General features: G+C 52.1%; 10 protein-coding genes across 10 annotated transcripts; 6 read left to right on the top strand and 4 right to left on the bottom strand.

The window, feature by feature from the left end:
• Positions 1–1,913: 1,913 nt before the first annotated feature.
• Positions 1,914–2,696, bottom strand: CCOS01_03502 (uncharacterized protein; the record flags this gene model as incomplete). The annotated part of the gene is made up of 2 exons (XM_060451688.1): positions 1,914–2,111; positions 2,466–2,696. 2 exons carry the CDS (start codon positions 2,694–2,696, stop codon positions 1,914–1,916), a joined length of 429 nt encoding a protein of 142 aa, XP_060317953.1.
• Positions 2,697–3,194: 498 nt separating this feature from the next.
• On the top strand, positions 3,195–5,966 carry CCOS01_03501 (uncharacterized protein; the record flags this gene model as incomplete). Its single annotated transcript, XM_060451687.1, has 1 exon — positions 3,195–5,966. One exon carries the CDS (start codon positions 3,195–3,197, stop codon positions 5,964–5,966), a length of 2,772 nt encoding a protein of 923 aa, XP_060317952.1.
• Positions 5,967–6,642: 676 nt separating this feature from the next.
• On the top strand, positions 6,643–7,687 carry CCOS01_03500 (3-oxo-5-alpha-steroid 4-dehydrogenase; the record flags this gene model as incomplete). The annotated part of the gene is made up of 3 exons (XM_060451686.1): positions 6,643–6,726; positions 6,807–7,010; positions 7,085–7,687. The coding sequence occupies 3 exons, from the start codon at positions 6,643–6,645 to the stop codon at positions 7,685–7,687; spliced, it is 891 nt and encodes a 296-aa protein (XP_060317951.1).
• A 450-nt stretch (positions 7,688–8,137) lies between these two features.
• On the top strand, positions 8,138–9,469 carry CCOS01_03499 (uncharacterized protein; the record flags this gene model as incomplete). The annotated part of the gene is made up of 1 exon (XM_060451685.1): positions 8,138–9,469. One exon carries the CDS (start codon positions 8,138–8,140, stop codon positions 9,467–9,469), a length of 1,332 nt encoding a protein of 443 aa, XP_060317950.1.
• A 1,206-nt stretch (positions 9,470–10,675) lies between these two features.
• CCOS01_03498 (uncharacterized protein) lies at positions 10,676–11,750 on the bottom strand (the record flags this gene model as incomplete). The annotated part of the gene is made up of 3 exons (XM_060451684.1): positions 10,676–11,079; positions 11,203–11,318; positions 11,557–11,750. The coding sequence occupies 3 exons, from the start codon at positions 11,748–11,750 to the stop codon at positions 10,676–10,678; spliced, it is 714 nt and encodes a 237-aa protein (XP_060317949.1).
• Positions 11,751–11,981: 231 nt separating this feature from the next.
• Positions 11,982–13,640, top strand: CCOS01_03497 (uncharacterized protein; the record flags this gene model as incomplete). The annotated part of the gene is made up of 1 exon (XM_060451683.1): positions 11,982–13,640. The coding sequence occupies one exon, from the start codon at positions 11,982–11,984 to the stop codon at positions 13,638–13,640; it is 1,659 nt and encodes a 552-aa protein (XP_060317948.1).
• A 1,229-nt stretch (positions 13,641–14,869) lies between these two features.
• On the top strand, positions 14,870–16,357 carry CCOS01_03496 (uncharacterized protein; the record flags this gene model as incomplete). The annotated part of the gene is made up of 3 exons (XM_060451682.1): positions 14,870–15,175; positions 15,228–16,023; positions 16,092–16,357. The coding sequence occupies 3 exons, from the start codon at positions 14,870–14,872 to the stop codon at positions 16,355–16,357; spliced, it is 1,368 nt and encodes a 455-aa protein (XP_060317947.1).
• A 184-nt stretch (positions 16,358–16,541) lies between these two features.
• CCOS01_03495 (uncharacterized protein) lies at positions 16,542–17,558 on the bottom strand (the record flags this gene model as incomplete). Its single annotated transcript, XM_060451681.1, has 1 exon — positions 16,542–17,558. One exon carries the CDS (start codon positions 17,556–17,558, stop codon positions 16,542–16,544), a length of 1,017 nt encoding a protein of 338 aa, XP_060317946.1.
• Positions 17,559–18,622: 1,064 nt separating this feature from the next.
• Positions 18,623–19,932, top strand: CCOS01_03494 (alcohol dehydrogenase; the record flags this gene model as incomplete). Its single annotated transcript, XM_060451680.1, has 6 exons — positions 18,623–18,781; positions 18,880–18,958; positions 19,016–19,156; positions 19,219–19,332; positions 19,382–19,576; positions 19,637–19,932. 6 exons carry the CDS (start codon positions 18,623–18,625, stop codon positions 19,930–19,932), a joined length of 984 nt encoding a protein of 327 aa, XP_060317945.1.
• Positions 19,933–20,075: 143 nt separating this feature from the next.
• On the bottom strand, positions 20,076–22,490 carry CCOS01_03493 (uncharacterized protein; the record flags this gene model as incomplete). The annotated part of the gene is made up of 1 exon (XM_060451679.1): positions 20,076–22,490. One exon carries the CDS (start codon positions 22,488–22,490, stop codon positions 20,076–20,078), a length of 2,415 nt encoding a protein of 804 aa, XP_060317944.1.
• Between the last annotated feature and the right edge of the window lie 318 nt (positions 22,491–22,808).

Raw genomic sequence — 22,808 nt, 5'->3', positions numbered from 1 at the left:
CTAGCTAATTGGTCAGAATCTTTCGACCCCCGAGTCGGAGCAGGGCAAAATTGGTCTCGTGACTCCTGGGCCTCACAAGTCTCTAGTCCTGACAGCCATGGGGAGCATGCTGGGCTCCAGGCGCTGGAGAGGAGGGCAACTGTCGGGATATGCCCGGTTATCAAGGGTTGAAATGAGAGGAAGACCATTACTTTGTACAGGACTCAAAGGGGGAAAAGGTTTGTTTAGGGTTTACACTGTTATATCGAGGCCTCTGTTGACTAGAAACTGTTTGCAACCCAAGTCGGGACACTACTCAGGAGAGAGCATTCCTAGTTGATACCGTGAGGCTCATCTTGATGTCTATGAGTAAGAGTAAGAGATGAATTGATGCCAAGCCTAATGGAAGGATGGAAAGGTGTCAATGAAAGAACTTTGCAATTTGGCGTGTCCGAGTAAGCAAAAGGAGGCAGATGCGTTAAAACTCTCCCCATCTAGCGTCAAACCGTCCCATGCGGCCACGAACGGGCTCTATGGGGCATGTTCGAGAGAGATGCAGTGCCGAGGGAAAGAGTGGACTTAGGGTGGAGGTGAGATCGGAAATCGAGATAAAATCGAGCGACATTGATTCCCGGAACAAGGTTCACAGGCTTAAACGATAGCCTTAATGTTAGTAAAGCCACCCATAATGCTCCGAACGAGATTCATGCTTCGAAGGGGGGGGGGGGTCTCCTCTCATGTACGCCTGCCGTGGCCTGCCTCGTCAATGGTAGGAAACCTCGGTAAGGAGGTTCCCAAAGCTGGACGTACAGCGTCGGCGACTCCCATGGGCCATAAGGCCTTGTGGTAGCAGCCGGCGTGTCCCCCGTCTTTGACCCCGTCTTGAAACGGAGGCTCGGGCCTTGACGAGTTGCAAAAAGGGCTGAGGGTTGTGTGAACTGTGGGTGGGCTGTATGCGCGTATACAAGCCTCCGAGCGAACATAGCTATGACACTAACTGGTGAGGCGTCACCAACTAACAGCTGGCTGTTAAGGCATCGTGGGCACTCACGCAGCTAGACGGCGGAGGCGTTGGTGTTGGACGGAGAGGCGGGGTCTGTCCCTGTCCGTTAGAGTCACGGGCACGGAGCACCGGACGGCGGGCTGCGTCATTGCGCGGGGAGCACCCATGGGAGTCGGGAGTACGTACCGTCTAGTGTGTGGCTGAAGCTGTAGACGCCACAACTCTACCCCACTGGGTAACGGCGCGGGCACTTCTTTTCAAGGGTACCGTTTCTTGCTTTTTTCTATTTTCCACCTGTTGTCTCTGGATGTTCCATGATGATTGATTCAATCTGGTCTCGGCCGTCTGCGTCAAGCTGTAGATGTACCTAGGTATGGATCGACGAGGACGGCTCTTTCATTTGCTGCCCAGTCGTATCTCGGTATCGCAATGTCGTTCACTGAGCATCAGACAGCAGGCGGGTGGCTGGCGGTGTACTGCGCGCGTGCTGATCGAGTGGACGCGCAAGCTTTCGGCGACAGGCTGTGCCATCTTACCCGATAGTTTTGTACTGATTGACGTGAAATTATCGAGGACAGCTGCGAATGGTTCATGGCCATTGTCGTCGTCACCATGCGTGTACCGAAATTTGCCATGTCCGCTAAAGAATCCCCATGTGTACGAATTGTGGTTTGTCTTATCTTCCAATGATGGTGGCCATTGGCCCGTGACATTTTGGCCCTATGCGAGCTGCAATGCTTTGCTATGTTGTAGTAGGTAGGTCTCATATGATTCCTGCATGTATGCTGTTGCCTGGCGATTCCGCTTTGTGTAGTCGGTAAGCGACTCGAGGAGGTATCCAAGGATATTCCCACGGGGCGAAGTCTTGCCAGGGCCAGTCAACGAGCATGGTGGAATTGCCGCTGGCTCTTTGCCGCAGGTGTATGTCTTCTCACCATGCCTTCAGCGCTCTACAGACTGCGGGAGAGCTTCTGGTGGCAGCTGCGGTACCCTGTCCGCGTAACTCGAGGTGCTTGTGCCGCGCCGGGTCTGCGTCCAGGGGCCCACTTGGTCGTGCCGCAGCGGAGAGGCGATGGTACTGAGTTGGTGGTGAAGCAAGGCGGATGGTGTTGTTGAGGTCCATGCCTTGCTGAAAACCCAGTATCAGGGATTCGAGGCAGCAGTGGTAGGTGCTGGGAAGCGTTTGTCCCAACTCTTGCGCAGTTCCTTTGGCATCCCTTCCATCTAGTCAAGTGATGTGCGAGATGAAATTGTCGGGTCTAAACGTCGAGGTGCAGTGCTGGGGAAGAGGTTGGCGGGAAGAGTCTCTAGAAGAGATGGGGGATCCGGGACGAAAAAAGACGTCAAGTCAGCAGTACGTTCCCAAATACGAGTAGAAGTACCTACCTTACGGAGTACCTCTCCAGTTAAGGTACCTCAAACTTGGGAGGAGGTGGTGGTGGGGGATTTTGGAAGGAGCGAAACCTGAAAGTGTAAGGCGCACCGCCACTTCCATGTGCGTGCCCGCCCGCAATCCGCGAGCGTTGCGCCGTGTGCTTGCGTCCCGACGGGTTGCGTGGGCTTTCTCCGTTACGACGGCTGCTGAGGTGTACGAATACAGTGCAGTGATGCTCCTAGTGTATTCGTCCAGTGTCTGCACTAGCACAGGTACCTTGTCAGGGCCACTGCTTGCTCGTTGCCGCCGCAGCTGCTGCAGGCTGGTCTTGGCTCCCATTGAGGTGCTCTTTTGGCTTCCCAGCAAGTTCCGTTCCAAGGTTCCTCAGACTCTCTTTCCTGCAACCTCCAGACATTTGGCTTCATCCTTTTCGGCAGCCTGTATTTCACAGCGTTCGGGATACACCGGGCTTCAAGAGCCTGCCGTTTGATTACCCATTCTGCCAAACGGTTCCGGTATTGCCGTTGGTCGATTGTCTCTTGTTGGCTGCTGATCGCTTCCAGTGCAATAATTGAGAGGTTTCTATTCACAGCCCACTACGAATGACGACACCCACTGGAGCTTCAATCTCACCTTCACCTACGCCCTCGTTCACGCCTAGCCGCTCGCCGAACACCCTCGACCACACCTGCAGCTCTCCCAGCCGCAGAATTTCGCCTAAATCGAAGATATTCTGATTTCGCGTTGCTTCTATTTGCTTGCGACGAACGACAGCCGCTCTCACGAATTCATTCCGTTACAACCACCCAAGTCCGAGACCTCGGGACCCTCGTCGACATGGTTACCCGCAAGCCCGTCCCCAACGAGACCTCCCTCGACACCAACGCTGCTGTCCCGCGGGTTGAAGACATGCGGAAAGAGCTTTGGAGCGCAACCGATTCTCCCTCCGACGTAGACAGTGTTTGGGACGATGCTCCTCAGCAAAGGGGCGCTGCAGCTCTGAACCAACAATCAATACCCCAAGACGTTCCCGAATCTCTGAAGCCCGGCGGGGTCACGGCACAGGCCCCCGAGATGACCAACGGAGTATGGAATGACGTTGACGGCCACCAACCTCAAATCGCCAGCGAGACAAGAAGCGAGTCCAACGAGATCCCATTGGTATTACGGCCAGGAGCGCCACCTTCACGGTCCGACACAAACCCGTTCAAGCGCAAGGAAGTCCGCGACGACTCAAATCCAACATCACCGCCCACCAACGGGACCCCGACGATGCCTCCGGCGCAGCCGCTCTCGCAGATGAGCACCGGCGAGATCAGTAATAATCCATGGCAACCTGCCCTCGACCAGCATGCTCAGAGAGCTGCCGCCGCCAGCGCCCAGCAGTCTTTGCGTACTCAAAATAGCGGAGAGTCTGAGCGCGATGCATGGGCTGCAACGCAGGAGCCAAAATTGCCCGCTATTTCGACCTCTCCAGCACTGCTATCGCTCCCCTCAGAACCTACCTCACCGGCATGGGACGACTTGCCGGAGAATCAGAGCAAGAAACCACTGGAATTACCTGTAGCCTCCATTCCCAACGATGCAGTTGCAGACCAGAATGCCTGGGACGACGAAGGCGGACAGAACAAGGGCAAGGGAAAGGCCCCCGCCCCCGCTTCCGTTATCCCTCCTCCTACAGTCGAAGACGGGCCTATGGATGATTGGAATCTCATCGACGTCGAGCCGCCCGCTGGCCCTCCGCCGGGCAGATCGCAAATGCCGAATCAAACGCACGACAGGCCCGATCAGGTCTCCGACGACAAGGTAGCGCCAGCATTGCCTCCGCGGAACGACGACGAAGAGCAACCTCCGCGCCAACCCCCACGCCCTGTAGACGGCAAGGCCGAAACATACCAGATCAAGAACGTCCGTTGGCACGATCACAGCGCGGATCAGAACCCGCGAGTTTCGCCCATCCTCGTACAGAATGCTAATGGCCCTTGCCCTCTTCTTGCCTTGGTCAACGCGCTTACACTTACAACTCCATCGTCTCTATCAGAAACGGCCTTGATAGAAGTCCTGCGCTCTCGAGAGCAAATCAGTCTCGGGTACTTACTGGACGCGGTCGTCGATGAGCTGATGAGGCGAACACAAGAAGCTTTGCCTGATGTATCTCAGTTGTATGCCTTTTTGAAGGGTCTTCACACAGGAATGAACGTGAATCCACGTTTCGTTCCCACGCCTGAAATCATCAAGGCCTTTAAGCGCACTTCCTTGACTCATTTACACCCGACCGAACGCGACGACTTGATTCCTGGAACCTTCGAAGACACTAGAGAGATGGCGCTCTATGCTGCTTTTGCTATTCCGCTTATCCACGGGTGGCTGCCCACTAAGAATGATCCGGCTTACCCTGCTTTTGAGCGCCAGGCCGCCTCTTTTGAAGACGTGCAGACGCTCCTGTTCCGAGACGAGGAGCTGCAGGAAAGGTTGGGGGAACTGACGGAAGAGGAGGAGCTGGTATACTCAGACATACAGTCGATCAAGGCGTTTCTGGAGACTTCAGCCACACAGTTAACGCCATCTGGACTCGAGGTCATCACAAAGGCCATGAAGCCCGGCTCTTTTGCCATTCTGTTTAGAAACGATCACTTTTCAACACTGTACAGGCACCCTGCTACACAGCAACTCCTGGTCCTCGTCACCGACGCAGGCTACGCCACACACGACGAAATTGTTTGGGAATCCCTAGCCGACGTGAATGGCGAACGCACGGAATACTATTCTGGCGATTTCAGGATCGTGGGCGGGGAGCAACCGCAAGGGAACTCCAGGGGACAACCTACTTCGAGGAACAATGCCCATAACCGACCGAGAATCGACACGAGTAGTGCCAATGAAGGGGGCTGGACTACTGTGCCCGGCCGCGGCCGCAACAAGCATCTCGAGGCTCCGGCGCAAGGTGACGAGATGCCCCTGTCGCCCAATCATGAGCAGGAGGATCGAGATCTTGCCCTCGCGCTCCAGTTGCAGGAAGAGGAAGAACAACGCCATCGGGCAGAGCAGTCGGCTCGCCGGCGCGAGAGTCAGCTTAGCGAGCAGTATATTGAGCAGCAGGCCAGATTGCAACAAGGGCCCACGACTAGACGTGCAGCCGACAGGCAGGCTGCCCGAACCGGCACCGGTGCACGCAGCAACAGCAATGGCAACTCGACTGCTTCTCGCGGTAGCCGTCGGAACTCTAGCACCAACGTGAGCAGTGCTGCAGTACCGCCCACGTCGGGTCGGCAGCCTGGGCAACCGCCGCAGCTGGTGCGACCACTGGTTCCGCCGACGGTTCCTGCTCGTCGACAAGGCGTGAATCGGCCGGCTGACGAAGGCATGGATGATGCCCCGCCGACGTACGAGCAGGCGCAGGCGGCTGCCAAGTATGAACCACCTCCTGGGCACCCTCACCATCATGCGAGCAGTCCTGTCAATAGACAAGGCAATGGGGGTGCTGGACCGTCATTCCCGCTGTCGCCCTCGCGGCCAGGTATGGGCGGCGGTCGCGGGCGCGTGCTGGGACCCGGCGGCGTTGTAGGAAGTTCGCAAGGTGGGAGGGAAAGGGATTGCATCGTAATGTGAGCAGAAGAAGCTCCGGTACTTTTTATGATTGCGGCGTTTTCGTGTCATTTGAATTCTTGCGCAGAGCATGGACAGACTTCGACTCTGACAAGCAGAGTTGACAAAGCTTTTTGCTGTACAAACATTTCCTCTCAGCGGGCGGCGTTGGAAATAGTGGCTTTATAGGATCGATAGCTGATGAATGGAAGAAGAATCATGGCCCTACAGCTTATGTTGGGATCTCTAAATATTCTTGTGAAATAAGTCAACAAATAACTAAGGGACTCCTACTCCGTAGTTTTTGACATGTTCCTGAAGCTGTGGTGGAGGCTGCAAGGGGTAGCTGTACAGGATGCTCAGGAACCTCCCCGATTTGCAGAGCAGCTCTTGCAACCCCACCAATTGCTAAGGCAAATGGGGAAAGCGGTCTGGCAAGCCGTGGCTTCAACGCGTCGCAGGCCCAAGACCCGGAGCTCCCGCCGCCAATTCCACCCAAGCTGCTTGATGTCATTGATTTTGTGTCGCATTTTCCACATACCTACAATCAACGGTGGAAAGCTTGGGAAGGAGGGAAAGCGCACCACGCTACAATACCTTGTTCTTCTGTATTTCCTTGACTCAATCTACTCTCTGCTACTCTATTTCCTCTATTTCTCTGCAATTGGATCGTCCTTTACCAGTCGAGAAGGAACCGAAAATGCCCCTGATTGAGGGGTGGCTCCCGCCGACGCGGGAGAACTGGCAGACCATCACTACTGTGTGGCAGCTTTCCTGGCCTGTGGTATGCAACAACAACTCCCTTGAGCCATTTGGTCAAAACAATCCTGGCTAACCTTTGCTGACTTTTCGATGTGTGTATAGTTCGGCTCTCTGCAGTATGTCATCAATTGGTACGGCATGGGCAAGACCTCGGTCACGAGCCGCCTCAACATCCCCGGCCGCCTGGCGTGGTTCCTGATGGAGATTCCGGGCGTCACGACGTTGTTGTACATCATGAACACCCTGCCGCGACAGGTCGGGATTGACGATCTGCCGTGGCAGAACAAGGTGCTCGCTGGGTTATTCGTATGCTCCCCCCTCCCTCGCCCTGATTGCCCACTACTAGATCTACGTCGACTGATAATTGGGCGCCACTACAGACCATCCACTACGCCTACCGTGCCGTCCTATTTCCGATTCTCCAACCCTCAATGTCCCCAATCCACGTCGTCGTTGCCTCTTCGGCCGTCCTCTTCCAACTCATGAATGCGACATGCCTGGGAAGCTACCTCGCCGCCTACGGCCCTACCACAGCCTCAGCATGGGACTCTGCCCTCGGCCGCGGCGGCATCGCGCAGTTTGCCGCGGGTATTGCCGTCTTCTACGTCGGCTTGACGCTGAACTACTTCCACGACGAGGAGCTGCGCGAGATCCGCAGGACGGAGCAGCGGCGCCAGGCCAAGATTGCGAAGCAACAGAAGCTGGAGGGTAATATGGATATGGCAAGGGGCGTGGATAAGCATTATCGGCTGCCTGACACGATGCTGTTTCGGTATATGCTGTACCCGCATTACTTTTGCGAGTGGGTGGAGTGGTTTGGATTCTGGATGGCGAGCGGGTGGAGCGTACCCGGAAGGGCGTTCTTTTTGAATGAGATCTTTGTCATGTTTCCGAGGGCGAGGAGCGGGAGGCGGTGGTATGTTGGGCAGTTTGGGGAGGAAAAGGTTGGGAAGAAGTGGACTATTATTCCGGGGGTTTATTGAGGGTCTGGCTCATTGGATAACTAAATTCCATGTGTTGATTCGCCTGAAGGGCTGCAGACGCTATTCAAGACTTTTGCTACTGTTTGTGCCCAAGTGTATCTCCGAACGATGGTCAGGATAAGCTTTTCGACGACCAGCGAGGGTTCAATCTCTGCATCTCTTGCTCTCAGGGTACCTACCTGTCTTCTCTTCACCTGGATGGCAGCTCGAAAGCATTTTCTTCCCCCCTAAAGCCAACGAGCTGCTATCGGAGAAACACTTAGTTGATAGTACTTCAGGGCGGTTCCCGCGCGAGTGATTCCAACTGATATCTTACTCCAAGCCTTTAGATATATCGGTTTACATGCTAACCTATCCAACGGCAAGCTGAAGCAGATTCGACACTCACGAGAAGTTTTGGCGCCAGACACGAAACAAGAGGTTAATAGCAACTAGTCGTCATTGACAACGATGTCTATCAACCGGCTTCCTACCGAGACTCTATTTCTTATCTTTGGCCACCTTGTTGACGAACTCCCCCCCTTTCCAGGCGACGATGTCAAAGTGCTAGAATATAGACAAGCGTCCTCGCGCTACATGGGACATTACCGGAGATCCGTAGCCCTCGAAGAGCATCTCAATACCGAGGGCCCACGGAGTAGAGAGGATATACTCAGCCTGGCTCGGGTCAACGGCCGATTTTACGATATCTGTGCTGAGCTTCTCTACAGACGTATCATCGTCACGGATGGCAAGGGGTTTAGAAACTCACGCAAGCTACAAACCACACTGACGTCATCAGGAGCCGAGCTCCAGAAAAGGGTTATGCAACTGCGTATAGGCTATGATCACGACTACGATATGAGGCTAAGTGTGCCACCAGTACTCTTTGATCCCTCCGGATTGACCCGACTGAGGACTCTAGAGCTCTCCGGGGACGTAGGAGGCTGTAGGCGGCGATATCAACGGTCCCTAGCACACTGGTTCAGTGCCATCCCCAAGCTTCCGGGTCTCGAGCGTCTCGTGTTGAGATGCCTGAGCTGTGTGGTCTACGACTTCATGGAGGCCAGTATACCCGCCTTGCCGCGGGTCACGGATCTGTGTCTTTACGGCTGCGATTTTTCCACAGGCAGCTTCTGTACACAAAAGGACTTCTTTCTATGCTTCCCGGCGCTGCGTACCCTTACCATCGGAGCGAGATGGAAAACGGGGCTCCCGAACGACGCTCACGCCTTTGCGCCGTTTGCAGACACGTTGGAGGCGTTTACTTGGTACGATATGGGAGCCTCGTCGCCCTGGCCGACGAGGGATCTCTCAATATTGGCGTACCCTCTACAGGCGCGGGGGCTCAGGGCGGTAAAGCACCTCAAGGTGACGAGTCTGCTCGAGCTCATGTGCGGCGAAACGGACGGCTGCGCGGCTGGAAAGACTGTTGAGACGATTGAGCTTCTCGATGGCATCTTTGACCTTGAACATGTGCCTCAGCTGCTGACGAAAGATGGGAGATGGAACGGACTTGATGAATCTTCTTCGCCGGAGTCTTCGCCATATTATTCTTCGTCTTCACTAAGCTCGGAGAAGACGATTTCGGAAGAGATGGAGATGCTGCTCAAGTTCCTGTTCAGACAATGTCGGGATGTGTATAGGCAGGTCAGAGTTCTTGACATTCGGGTCATTGATGATAATGATGACACGTATAGAACGGACGAAGAGAGAGACTTCTTGCGCAAGCTTGCACTGGATTATGTCGGGATTTTCAAAGAGGAACTTGACGTCGTCTTGTTGCAGGGTTTGTCTGGTTAAAGGATTCGAGAGAACGCCCCGATGAGGATATGTACTGGCTGCCATAGACCCTGTATTTAGTTCGACAATAGATACCTGTATCAATGATGACATCCGAATAGCATAATTCACCAAATCTATGCACACGAGACATGAGTGATTAGTGGGCTTGCTTGCGATTGAGAATAACGGTGGAGATGGCATCCCAAGGGGACGCGTTCTAAGCCTTCAAGGTTACCATCTAGTCTCGGCAAAGACGATGCCCCAGCCAACTGCAATAGAGGTCAACTGCGATCAAAGGGTATCAGTAATAAGTAGTCGAAGCACTGAACCCTGGTATCTAGAAATCAACGGAGTTCCTACTCAGGGTACAGGGCCGCCGTAGGCAACCTCCACAACTATGTATGTGTCGGAAAGAGCTCAGCACCGCCTACCTTGAGGGTTAAGTCAGAGCATGATTATTAATTGTACTCATCTTTTCCGATATAAGGACGTACATATCCTATTGAAGGTCGACATAAAGCCAACCATTTGCACTAGAACCAACACACGGATCCCAAGACACATCAGTGAAATGCAATCTTTTCATTCACATCCGCAGAGCCAGAATACCTTGTCAGATAAGATGGTTCCGGTCACATTGAATTTTCTGCCATATGAGCTGCTGCTCATCGTTGCAGAGAAGCTTGTCGAGGACGGCCTTTTCCCTAGTTACAAGACCGAGTGTACATATGAGACTTCGACCCAACAACTAGATCGATACTGGAGAATTTCGCACCAGCTCGGGAACCGCTACCCTATCGAACACGAAGAAATGCCATATATACCGGACAATGAAGCGGGCCTCGTCAGTCTAGCGAAAGCCGGGAATCGGCGGCTGTTAGGAGCTTGTTACGAGGTTCTCTACAGGAACCCTATTTCTGGGCGAGGCTTCCTTGGCTTTGGGGATACTCTGGAATGCATCAACCTAGCATACCAAAACGAAATGCAACACCTAAAAATGCTTAAGAGCCCCAATGATGGACTTGAATGGGATCGCATGTTGAAGAAAAGGTCTATTTGCATATGAAGATGTCACCTTCAGCGACTTTGCCAAGGCAATCTCGTTGAAGCTACAAGACTTGAAGAGCCTCAATATCTCCTGCTATAAATCATACATTATACCGGCTTGGATCCCAACGCTGTCGTCTCTGCCTCCATTGAAGCACTTGGCACTGAGAGATTGTCTCAGACTCGAGGGAGACAGTTTCCCTTATCTCCTCTCACTTGTCGAGGCGCACTTTGACCATTGCGAGTTACTCGAAAACGAAATTTTGAACGTATGCCTTCGCTCAAAGTGCTCGTCATCGACAAGTCTGCGATGTAACCCTCTTGCCGAAACCGTTGAGACATGCATGTCGCTGGTTCGTCGAAGGGCTTGCACATTGTTATTATTATCCTATACGCCAGTTTCGGCGGGTGAAATATCTCAAGGTGAATCTGATTCATGATCTTTTTGGAGCACTCAAATACAAAGAACTTCCGAGTTACGACGGTTTTCCGAATCTTGCGGCGACTGTCGAGACCATGGGGTTCACCTCGCGAATAACCTCGCGTGTAACCGGTGGAGCCCCAAATGCACGTGCCCTGTACTATTGGAATTGGCAAAAGAGTATGGAAGAGCTTCGGTACACCATGAATATGATGGGGAGTGTTGTCGGAAAGAATGGCGGAAGGTTCGGCTTATTGGCATTAGCATGCTCGCTCTTTCCTACCGCCGCGAGTGTTTAGCTTATGATGGTCTCCAGCTTCTCGAGTGTGCCAAAAGGCGCCTTCAGCAGGAACTTGGTATCGAGTTGTTGATTTCATAAGGCTAAAGGGCTCTCGACTGCTATGTTATCGATCAGAAGGTCTGGGCGAACGATGTCTCGTGCACATCATGGATGGGCGACGTTGTAGTGGAAGCAGAGGACTTTCGAATAAGACAGCAGCCCCGAAATTAGGCACCGCAAGAAGCAAGGCTTAAGATTTAGAAACGATAATAGAGAAATTTGCAATCATTGCGTCACTTCAGAAGCAAGGACGCAACAAGTACCGCGATTTCTCTCCCTATCACGAAAGCTGCCAACCTCGCATTTGAACGTCCCACAGAAGCAGCGCTTCCATGCAAATCCTTGAGAACAACCAGCCTGGAATTGATCGTCAGAAATCGGACGTAGAATGCAAAATGCACGTGAGGAACTGCCTTGCCGATTACTACATGTGGTACACGATCGAATGACGCTTGGAAACGAGAAGCGAGGCCGCTGGAAAACACCGACATGTTTCATGATAAACACCAAAGAACGAGTCTAATCAGAACGAAGGGGCCGATCCTGACCTGCTACAAACTCTAAGCTAGTCATGCAGAGCTGGCCTTGCAGTTTTACCCCAACATTTATAAGACGTCGAGGAATCGCAGCGGCGTCTCGAATCGGGGAAATGAAATTTCAAATCCCCGAATCCCAGGACTTGATCGTCTCCTCCAAAAAAAAAAAAAAATTCGCTTCCAACAATGCATTTGACATATCCCGACCTCGTGCGACGGCTCTACGACCTTGAACGTCTTGCTGAATCCCCATTGCCCGGAGAGCGCGGCGGGTGTATGTCGAGCTATGACCGGGCCTCACGCTATGACCCAAAGGAAGACAAGTACATTGACTGGGACGCCAACGACGATGGGAGAGGCATCATTCGCGAAGAAGGCGAGTGGGTAGTCGCCTTTGAGCAGCAGGGTCCAGGAGTCATCTGGCGGACCTGGTCCGCGATGCCGGATGTCGGCCGTATCCAGATCTTCATTGACGACGAGCACGATGACAAGCCTGTTGTGGACATGCCCTTCCGGGATCTTTTCGATCGGTTTCAAGGGATGCCACACAACTTCCCCTCGATAACGCCCACTCTGTCAAGAGGACGTAACTGCTTCATTCCCATTCCGTACAACAAGTATGCCAAGATCCGCCTCGGACCTGGCTGGGGAGCGTATTATCATTTCACTTACACCTCATTCCCCAAACACACTACCCTTCCGCACTTTGACGGCAACTTTGATCGGGAGGCTTGTCTAGCATTGGCCGCAGCTGACCGCCAACTGAGTCAACGTGGTTGGTCCGCACTGCCTCGGTCAAAGGGCGACACGATGGAAACATTAACTGTCACCATCAAACCGGGTAAGAGCCATACTGTTCGGGAGTTGACGGGCAACCGAGCAATCACTGGCATGCGCGTGGTGCCGTTGGACCTTGTCCAGGACTCTCATCACGTCGCTCAGATTCTCCGGGAGCTCGCTATCCAGATCACTTGGGATCATGACAAGTCTCCAAGTGTCTGGGCACCACTGGGTGACTTCTTTGGTAGCGTTCCGGGCATCCAGACCTACCGCTCCTTGCCTCAGGGCTCAACAGACGGGGGTGGTTTCTACAGTCACTGGTTCATGCCATTCTCCGATCGCGCTGAGATCAAGCTGGTCAATGATGGCAAGAAGGAGCAGAAGCTATTCTTCACCATCTGCCACCGCCCACTGGAAAAGTCTGCGAAGCACATGCTTCGGTTCCACGCCAAGTGGCACCGAGATGCCTTTCTCGAGAAGCCGAAAAAAGAAGGCCGCGAAATCGACTGGCCTTTATTAATGTTAGATAACGGCCCTGGAAGATTCTGCGGCGTGCAGATGCATGTGTGGAACCGCTGGAAAGATCCCAAGGTCCCATCAAAGGACTGGTGGTACGGCGTCGGCGGCGACAAGTCTATCGACTGGTGGTGGGGCGAGGGAGACGAGAAGTTCTTCGTTGACGGCGAAAAGTTCCCGTCAACCTTTGGCACCGGTTCAGAAGATTATGTGGGCTACGCGTGGGCGGCCGAACCGCCATTTCCGACTTTTGACAGCGCTTATGCCTGCCAACCTTACATTGAGCTTGATGCTAACGGGCATACATCAGTCTGTCGCTTTCACGTGTGCGATGACGTGCCTTTTCACAAAAGCTTCGAGGCCTACATTGAGAAGTATAAGCCCAATGACTGGGGCTCGGGCAACAAATGTCTATACGCCGTGGTTGCTTACTGGTATCAGAAGGCTGGGGGCCATGATGCGTACGAGAGCGTGTCAGTAAAGGAGCGCTATCTCCAAGTAAAGGAAAACTCCGAGCGAGTCGGTGACGGAGGTGGGGAAGAGTTATGAAATCCTATCGGATCATGTAGTTAAGTGTGCTGTCTTCAATTGACGATACGAGCTGTACGCAGTTTACAGTGGATTACGACGCTGCTCTCTTCCAGTTGCTGTATTATTCTTAGTGTCACACAAACTCTGGAGTTAATTTCTTCAGACTTTGTTATGCCCACTTGTCAGTCGAATGTGAGTGGACCACTAGGTACAGGGCGTCAAGGGTCACCGGCGCAAACCGAACGGCGAGCAGAAACTCAAATCCAGGGAAATTGAATGGCCGCTGTCGGCATTTCATAAGTAACAGATTGAAGATGAGCAAACCTTCGCTCTCGTTTCTCACGTCATCAAATTTTCCGCGTAAACCTTTCTGCATCATGTCACCAAACAATTCTCATCTCCACTGATACGACCACACAACCAAAGCTGCGTCGTAGTGATCTCGCTGCCAACATGGAACTGTTCAGATGACTTACAAGATGATAGCAGACACCTCACCGATGATGGGTTTCATCAATCCTCCGTTCCATCCACACTAGCCCGCCAGTCTGGGAAACCGAGCGTCACTAGCATGCCTCCGCTTGTTTGCGGCGACCAAGTATCAGACAAGCTTTCCGGCGGGAGGGCAAGTGGATGCTTGAGCGACGGGGTAGCCGCGCGGATGGGGCGTTCTGAAGCTTAGCAGCCCCGCAAGAATCGACTAAAATCAACCCGGTAAGGCAAAGGGATGCGACACAACATGGGGGGACCCTGAGTTCCATCACCACGGACTGTCATTTTCAGTTGTACATAGTTCCGATGGTCCAGCTCATGACAAGTGGCAATAGGGACGGATATTTCGCCTGTGGGGGAGACGCAATCACGGCTAGCATAGACCCATCCAAACGGCTTCTACGGAGGGCGAGCGTTTCAGCGGTAAAGTTAATATCATGAGTTGAACCCCAGCAACTCACATTTTCGAAACAGTCAATGTCTATCGGCATCTATGATGAACTGACGATAAGGCATAGCCCCTCCGACATAGTCTATCTATCCTGAACTAGAAATCGGACAAGCATTTGTAAGTTGATAGGCGGACCATGCTGCAGAAAACCTACGGGCCCGGTCGGCGTAGAACAGACATGTTGGTGGCTATGGTATAAAGGGGAAGTGAGCGCCATACCAACCACCGGCGAGCAGTTGACTTTGGTGGAATAACTTCCTTGGGATGCAACCTTTTGTGGGAGGATAATGGACGACGGCACACCATGATATTGACGAAACCTTTTCCTCCGTCGGCCAGAGAGGCTCGGTGGTTGTACTTGAGCTGTCTGAGTGGTATTGTGGTGTTGGTGGTGTTCTTCAGCCATACTCTGTGGCCACATTTCGATATTCACTCTTATGACTTATCTGGAGAAAGGACTGGAACGCAAACAAGTCATGCAAATCCGTATGATCAAGATGGCGCAATTAACGAAGAGGATGAGATGTATTATCTTGGATCGAAAAAGAACGAAACATCAGAATCACATAGGCTACAGGAGATGAAGTACGCCGTCATTCTCCCAACATTTGTGAGTTCCGGTCATTGGGGGTGAAGAGATAATAATTGCTAATCGAGCGTAGAGTGGACACATGCCTCTTGCGATGGAGTTCCTGCAGTCTTATATGTGCCTTTGTACAGATCAGTCAAAAATCGATTTCCACGTCATCGTGTCAGATTCAAATGAGGTCGTAATGTTCCAAGATGCGATGAAAAAGTTGAAGCCCTGTGGGCCAACCTACAGCATTTTCCCGACGCCAGCGATGAACATCAACGGGCCGAAACCGAAAATCAACATCATCAACATGTTCGACATCCTACCCCCCGTCTTTCACTCTATGACGATCGGGAAAATCACGGGCAACGATACGTCGGCGCTTCTAAAAGAACGTGGAAAATACCAATACCAGACAATCAAGAAGATGTCAGCAGCACTGGAACTCGATTACGACTACGCGCTCTGGCTGGACTCCGAGGCTATCGCCGTGCAGCCGTTCAGCATGCGCCAAACCTTTGATGCTTACGTCAAGGACCCTACGATTTGGAGGTCGAGAATGACCAATGACGATTTCATGCGGAGACTCATCGGCGCCGCGGCAAACGTTCTAGATCGATCGATGGACTCATTCGGACCCGCCTTTTGGAACCTGGAGAGTGTGGAATGGATTTTCGAGAAGAACATGATCAAGGATCTGGTTCAGTATGTTGAAAAGGTTCAAAAACAAGACTTTTGGACTGCGTGGGTCACGCATGGTGGACCGTTCGAGGTGAACCTTCTCAACATGCATATCCAAGCACGAAAGCTGGAGACGACGGACCCCCTATTCACCAAATACCGGATCATCGAGACTGAACGAGAGATGCAGAAATACGGTATGGGTAAGTCATGCATTTCAACCATACTCCAGCCAGCTATTATCTATGACTGAGGACTGATCGTTTCAAAGTTGAACCAGCAAAAGCTGTGATCGACGCCATGACAGGAACTGGCCTCCTAGAGAGGGGCTACAAGTTGTTGGCAGTCCCAGAAATAGTACCAAACTTTTCCTCCATGCTACGCGAAAACGGTCAGACTCTCTTTCGACTCGACAATCTCGACGTTGGTCCACCAGAAGCCATCGATCGGTTTCTGTTGGAGACGCCGATAAACATCATATGTTCGGGAGCTCCTCCGTTGCATAGTTGGTGGGAAGAGCGGAAGAAGAGCATTTAGATAGCGAGTTTTGATCAATAATACCCCATTTGTTTTGTTACTTCAATTCCATCTTCATTAGGTTGTGCCATGAACCTATGATTCTATTAGAGAGGCCTCCTAGCATACAAATTATTCACGATAGCATCGCGCCCGCTATAAGAGACGAGAGGGAAGTACTCTGTGGTTCTCCTAATTCCTCGGCCTAGCACCTCAAAGTAACGCGAGACACATGCCCAACAGTGCTATTGCCAGATGACACAGCGCCCGTCACGTACAAAACCTTGCGAGGGTGGTGCAAGTCCAGAGCTACCGAAGATGCAGCTCCGAGAAGGGGCGAGGATGCAACGACGGTCTTTCCTCCGTGTACCAAATCGATTCCGAGAACCTCCAGAGGACCGTTGGTGGCAACATAGGCAGTCTTACCGTCTTTCGACAAAGCGAAGTCGTCACCAAAGGTGATGTTGGTAGCCAGAGTCTCCGCGGGGCCAGTGGCTGTTCCGGTTGTGAGAGAGATGGGGACTCTGCCGAATAGGCCTTGGTCCAAGCTCACGAAATAAAGTTTGTTGCCCCGGATGCGAATCCCGTTGACGGCGACGCCAATGCTGGAATTCGAAGATACTGGAGCCATCTCAGGCTCAGCAAGAACAGTCTCAACGAGCTTGGTGTTTACGTTGAGTCGAAGGACGGTTCCACGGCCAGAGTCGGATATGAGCAGGTTCTGAGTATCATTCTTGGCCAAACGTGCCATGCCGTTGAGTTGAAGAGCGGATGGGACAAGCGTGATGAGAGAAAGCACAGCTGGCTGGAGCACAGTCCCGTTGCGCGAGGTGCGGAATTTACGGAGGTCGACTTTCCACAAGCCGTTCGAGTTTTCGGTTGAGGTCAGATTCGAACCGAGGACGTAGAAAACATCCTTTTCGCCGAGTTCGGTGATTCCGAGGAGACTGTTAACGCCGTCGATGGTAACAACAGGAATCGGCGCATGTTTGGCTTCAGGTGACAGGTCGAAAAGGGTCGGAGAGGCCGTGGAGGTGACTAAGAGGTTTCCATTCTCCCGAACCGCAATGTTCTCGAGTGATCGTGCTCCGGGGACGGACTGCAATGACGTGACCTCACTTGCGTTCCGCCAATCGCAACCAGTAGTAGGGGCCGATGAGGCTGGTGAGAGCAGGAGAGCTGCCAGGCCCAACAACTGGAAACCGACCAGTCGCAATGCCATTATGTTGGTCAATTAAGGATAAGGCGAGAGTACCTAGGGTAGCGAAACGAGCGAGATTATAAGAAGAATGATTAGAATATCCAGTGTGGCGGAGTACTATATTTCAAAGATTCTTGAGCTTTATGAAGTTGGAGATAGCATTACTAATACCGAAGCTGTCAGCGCGAAAAGGAGGTAGTTAATTTGTAAAGTGGATGGCCAAGGCCCACTGCGGAATAGTGACATCAATTAGCTGCTTGTTCATCGATCACGTCAAACCGTGAATACAAGCTCCTTCCCCTTGCAGGCATGATTCGGCCGAGTGGGTTCGGCAATGGTTGTGTACGGATATATCTAGAATCCGGTTTTCAGTAAAGCTGCTGCGGACAGGAATTAGATGGCATATATAATCGCTCTTCAGATCAGTATGAAGCCGAGGGCCAACTACGTTGGAACCTCGAGACAGATAATATGCCGGACTACTGAAAGACATTCATCGACCATGGGGCAGTCCAGGCTGTTCTTGAGTAAAAATATTTGCTCTGTTGCTAGGATGCCGCTTTGCCGATGCTTCAGCAGGTAATATTCCGGCGAAAGTGGTCTTCTCTGACTTAGCGTCTCCGAAGCGACGGGATGTCAGCAGAATTGTTATGCGACTCATGCACTGACCAAGCTTTCAGACCGAATGCGACTTATACAAAGACTTTGGAGAGTTTACCTCAGCTTACCTACCATCCTTAAATCCAGGACTTCGGAGAAGAATAAATTATTTCCGTGTAAGTAAAAGTTGTTCATTGGCTCGGGCACAGTTTTGAAGTGTTTGGCAAAGTTTCGTGGCGCCATATTGTGGGACGAAGATCATTGGATCCACGTTCTAGTTGTCAGCCAGTCGCATGTTATCGCCGTAACTCCGTAGCTATGTCGTTTTCGCTGCAGTTACGTCACTGGGAATGGACTCACTGACGCATCTTAAATGACCTCGAAGCCAAGATCTTGTTCTGTTATTGAAGTAGCAGATCATTTATCTTTATGAAATCACGTCAAAAGCAAAGCTACTAATACGACCACAACCAAAATCGATCAAAATGGCCAAGACTTTCCAATTCCAGGACATCCAAGTCAACTCGCCAGGCTTCGGCGCCATGGGCCTGAGTTTCGGCCTGGGAAGCAATCTGAGCTTGGAAGAAGCTGAACCCGTTCTACTTAAGGCAATTGAGCTCGGATGCACATTCTGGGATACAGCAGTAAGTCAATGGCTCTCACGCAGGCCCCTCAACACCATTACGCATGATCTCCATATACACATATGCTTTCCACGAGGCACTAACCTCTTTGTGACTAGGTTGTTTACCAGGCTGGTGTTAACGAGAAGCTTCTCGGCGACTTCATCAGAAAGCACAACGTGCGGGACAAGGTGTTCAGTCAGTGCTTTCGAAGTATTCTCACTTCATTGACTACAACTGACTTTCCTCTTCCAGTCGCTTCCAAGTGTGGATTTGACGTTTTTGGCTCCGGCGGTATCACCAACTCTGCTTCTCACATCAAGCAGTACATCGAGGGCACTATCGAGAGACTTGGTTTCACTCCTGACCTCTACTACCTTCATCGCATTGATCCCAGTAAGCTTCCAAGCCATGGAGGAAGATGAGAGGAAACGTTCACTGACAGGTACCTTACTTAGACACGCCCCTCGAGGAGTCCGTCACAGCGCTCGATGAGATCCGCAAGGCGGGCAAGACGAAGTACATCGGTCTTTCTGAGTGCTCAGCGGCCACCCTTCGCAAGGCCAACTCAAGTAAGTCCCACCCTTAGAAGTATTCAGACCCCCCACTAACAATCCGTAGTTGCCAAGATCGATGCGCTTCAAGCCGAGTACTCAGCTTTCGAGACCATCCACGAGACTGACGGTTTGATTGAAGCTGCAAAGGAGCTCGGAGTTGCATACGTGGCTTACAGCCCCCTGGGTCACGGATGGCTCGTTGATGACTTCCAGTACAAGAGCCCAGACGACTTTGCACCCAACGATTTCCGTCGTGGAAGTGAGTTACAACTGGAAACCAGAAACTCTGTCTAACAAACGCTGACAACTCGATGCAAAGGTCCCAAGTTCCAAGGCGAGAACTTCTACAAGAACAAGGCTATTGTTGATGAGATCAAGAAGCTTGCTGTGCGCAAGGGAGTCACGCTGCCTCAGATTGCCCTTGCCTGGGTTGCCGCTCAGGGAATGATTCCTATTCCTGGCACAACAAAGGCCAAGAGATTAGAAGAGAACTGGGTATCAAGAGACGTTGTTTTCTCCGACGAGGAGAGGGTGGAGATGCGGAAGATTATCGATGCGGCCAAGCCGCATGGGAACAGATACAACCCAACCCAGCAGGCTATGGTTGGGCACTAAGCTGGATGTGCGATATATGAAGCTATTAAAATTCGTTCATGACTGAAAGCACTTTCGAGATTTTTATCGAGCGTGTGACCTTCTGATAGTAAGAAACAGTACACATCACCGCCATTGACGACACAAGAAAAACCACATTGAACCTATATGATATAGAAGGTTCTTTGTCGAGCTTTCTCGACCCATTGCTTGTCCCACATGCCAATCTCGAAAAAGCCAACTCTTTGTACCACCGGACCAGACCTCGAATGCCATCGTGAGCTAAGTCCAGCCATGGACTTGTAAGGCGTCTCCAATAAAACTAGACCAATCTCGACCAAGTTTTCGTTGTTGAACAGACTCTTGGAGTTGCCGAGTCTCAGGCAATATAATTTTGTCTTTGGAAGCTGAGTTGGGCTCGTATCCATGATGATGACGCCGCCGGCCGATGGCTCTGACCGCCTGTTGATTTTGAACGGATTGGTGCTTTGCTTGAACATTGAATAGCACTTGGGAATTCCAGTCACAGTAATCGAATCTTTGATGAGATGTTTTTCGGATATCGTGGTCTCAACAGTGTAGTTTGTGAGGCCAATAATCCCCCCTTCGAGCTCCCCAAACTCGAAGTCAGTCTTGAGAGAGATGCGGCCGAAGAATGGTTCGAGAGGCGTTTCAGGAACCGACACGTTGTCGAAATTCTTAGCATTCGGATTGAGATATTCCATACCGCCCATTCCGATCACAGTCGGCTTTTGGGAGGAATTTTTGGCGTAAGGGTACCGCACACGACCATCAACTGATATCCATGACCAGGACGGAAGCCACACGGATAGGGGCTCGGGTTGTGTTTCCGGTATAGCATTGAATGTCGTGGAATTCCTGAGGGGCGGGGGCCAGCCTTTGTCTTTCGCTGGTCTATGTGTACCAAGGTCGAAGGACGGCTTCCATGAAAGCCCTCTCGCAAGATCACAAAACCACATTCCAGCTACGTAGCTGCTGAGAGAACGGTCGGGCCGGCGTATGTTTTGCTGAAAGTGCGCTGCTACACCGGCAATCGCGGGAAGTCGATCTTCCGGTTTGCTGAGAGATTTGCCAGAATAAGCCTCGACGACGCGCAGCCAGTCATCTAACCACGGCTGAACCCGCTCGAGGCTATTGTATAGCATTGTTCTGTCGGTTATTCGAGCCCAAGTTACGCGGAAGGGCGGAGCCATAAATCGGGGTTCTGATCGAGTAAACCAACTGCTGATCTCAGGGTATGCCTCGGATGCGATGGACGCTCGGCATTCCCAGAGTACTTGACTCTTGGTGAAGTAGATGATTCTTTTCGACAGCTGCCTCTCCTGGAAGCACCAGCCACGGGAGAACAGGGGCCCATTGGTCACCGACTGGGCCCAGTCTGCCATGTAGGGCTGGAAGGTGACTGAGACCTTGGTCTTCACTTCGCTAAAAGTCTTTGTACAGGGTCGTACGTGCATATCCGGGTTGGATCCTCGAGGGAGGAAGCAACCGCCACTCCCATCTTTCGAGTCCGATGCGACGAGAGTGCAGATAGCCATGGAGTAGATAATTTCCATCAGTGGCAGCTCGCGGTCCTTGTCGGCCTTGTCGTCTTGAACTATACACAAAGAATCGATCCAGAGCCACCCAATATTAAGCTCTCTAGCGATCTTGACGGCATGCTGGAATGTGGGAGATAACTCATCGTAGCGAAGACCAACACGCATCATCTGCTCCAGATTCGCCTTTGTCGTTTGTGGCACACTTTTGGGATCTCCCCAGCAGTGGCTCAACGCGGTGTAAGAGGGCCCGAAGCCGCCTTCATCTCGCTTCAGACCGGCCGAGAGCACCAGGACAATGTTCTCGCCTTCCTCGCCGACGCGCAGCAGTCTTGTAGGCGAAGCAAATTCGTGCTCCAAAACAAGTTCTCCCACGTACGCACATTTATCGCGGTGCCTTTTCTGGCATTCATCCAGCCAGAAGTTCAGAAGCTGAAACACCTTGGGGGAGTCCGCTTGTGCCGCCAAGGGGGAAAAGTGCTTCTCGGCTGGCTCAAAGTCCTTCGTTTGGCTATACAAGTCCCAATTCGTTACGTGCTTCCCCGGTTTCTTGGAACTAGCATCAGAGTGGATATTGAAGCGGAGATGAGTGACGCAATTACCCCAGGTCAGCTTCAAAAGAGGACCAGGCCTTTGATCCGGAGAACTGTTACGGGCGGGAGTAGTAATGTGCTCCTCGTCAGGTCTGAGTACTGAGTAATCCGCTACCTTAGGTTGCCAATACCCGGGCCATGAGGTAGTCCATAGGGTCCTGAGTGAAATTCCGTTCTTGTCAATTGTGACTTCAGAGTCGCCTTTCTGCCCTGCCTCAAGGGCATCGAATATCAAGGTACAGAAATGGCACCCTTGTTGAGCCGAAAGCTGGATTCTCGCAGCGGCCCCGTCACCGCTGTAGAATGAATGCGAGATTGTCGAGCCTGGTTCGAACAACTTTCTCGGTAGTTTCAAGCATTCAGTGCAAGATCCCTTATGAGACTGTTCATTTGCTCCAGCCATGGGTGATAAACTCAGCTCAGCCATGTGATTAGGCTTGCGTAAGCGGAACTGTCATCGTCTGGTGAATGATCCAAGCGTTCAAGTACGAGGAATAATTTGAAACTAACGGTAGCCTAAAGATGATGGGCAAAATGTCTCCTTAAAAATTGCAATATTAGACAAACGGTTCGCCACTGCCTGCTGTAGCCTACCGGCCTGTCAAAGTCTCTGCCTGACATACTGCCTTTTGGGAAATGGCCCAATTCCAACTGGTCAGCGACTTCTGGGGTGGCTGCATAGGAAGCTCAGCTCCTGCAAGCCACAGTGCAACCGCAGTTGTGCCAGCACATGATAATCCGCGAA

Source organism: Colletotrichum costaricense, assembly GCF_030867565.1.
Source record: "Colletotrichum costaricense strain IMI 309622 chromosome Unknown Scaffold_3.1, whole genome shotgun sequence".
Lineage (NCBI taxonomy): Eukaryota > Fungi > Ascomycota > Sordariomycetes > Glomerellales > Glomerellaceae > Colletotrichum > Colletotrichum costaricense.
The sequence above is the reverse complement of the archived record's forward strand: the minus strand, read 5'-3'. Positions and strand labels throughout refer to the sequence as shown.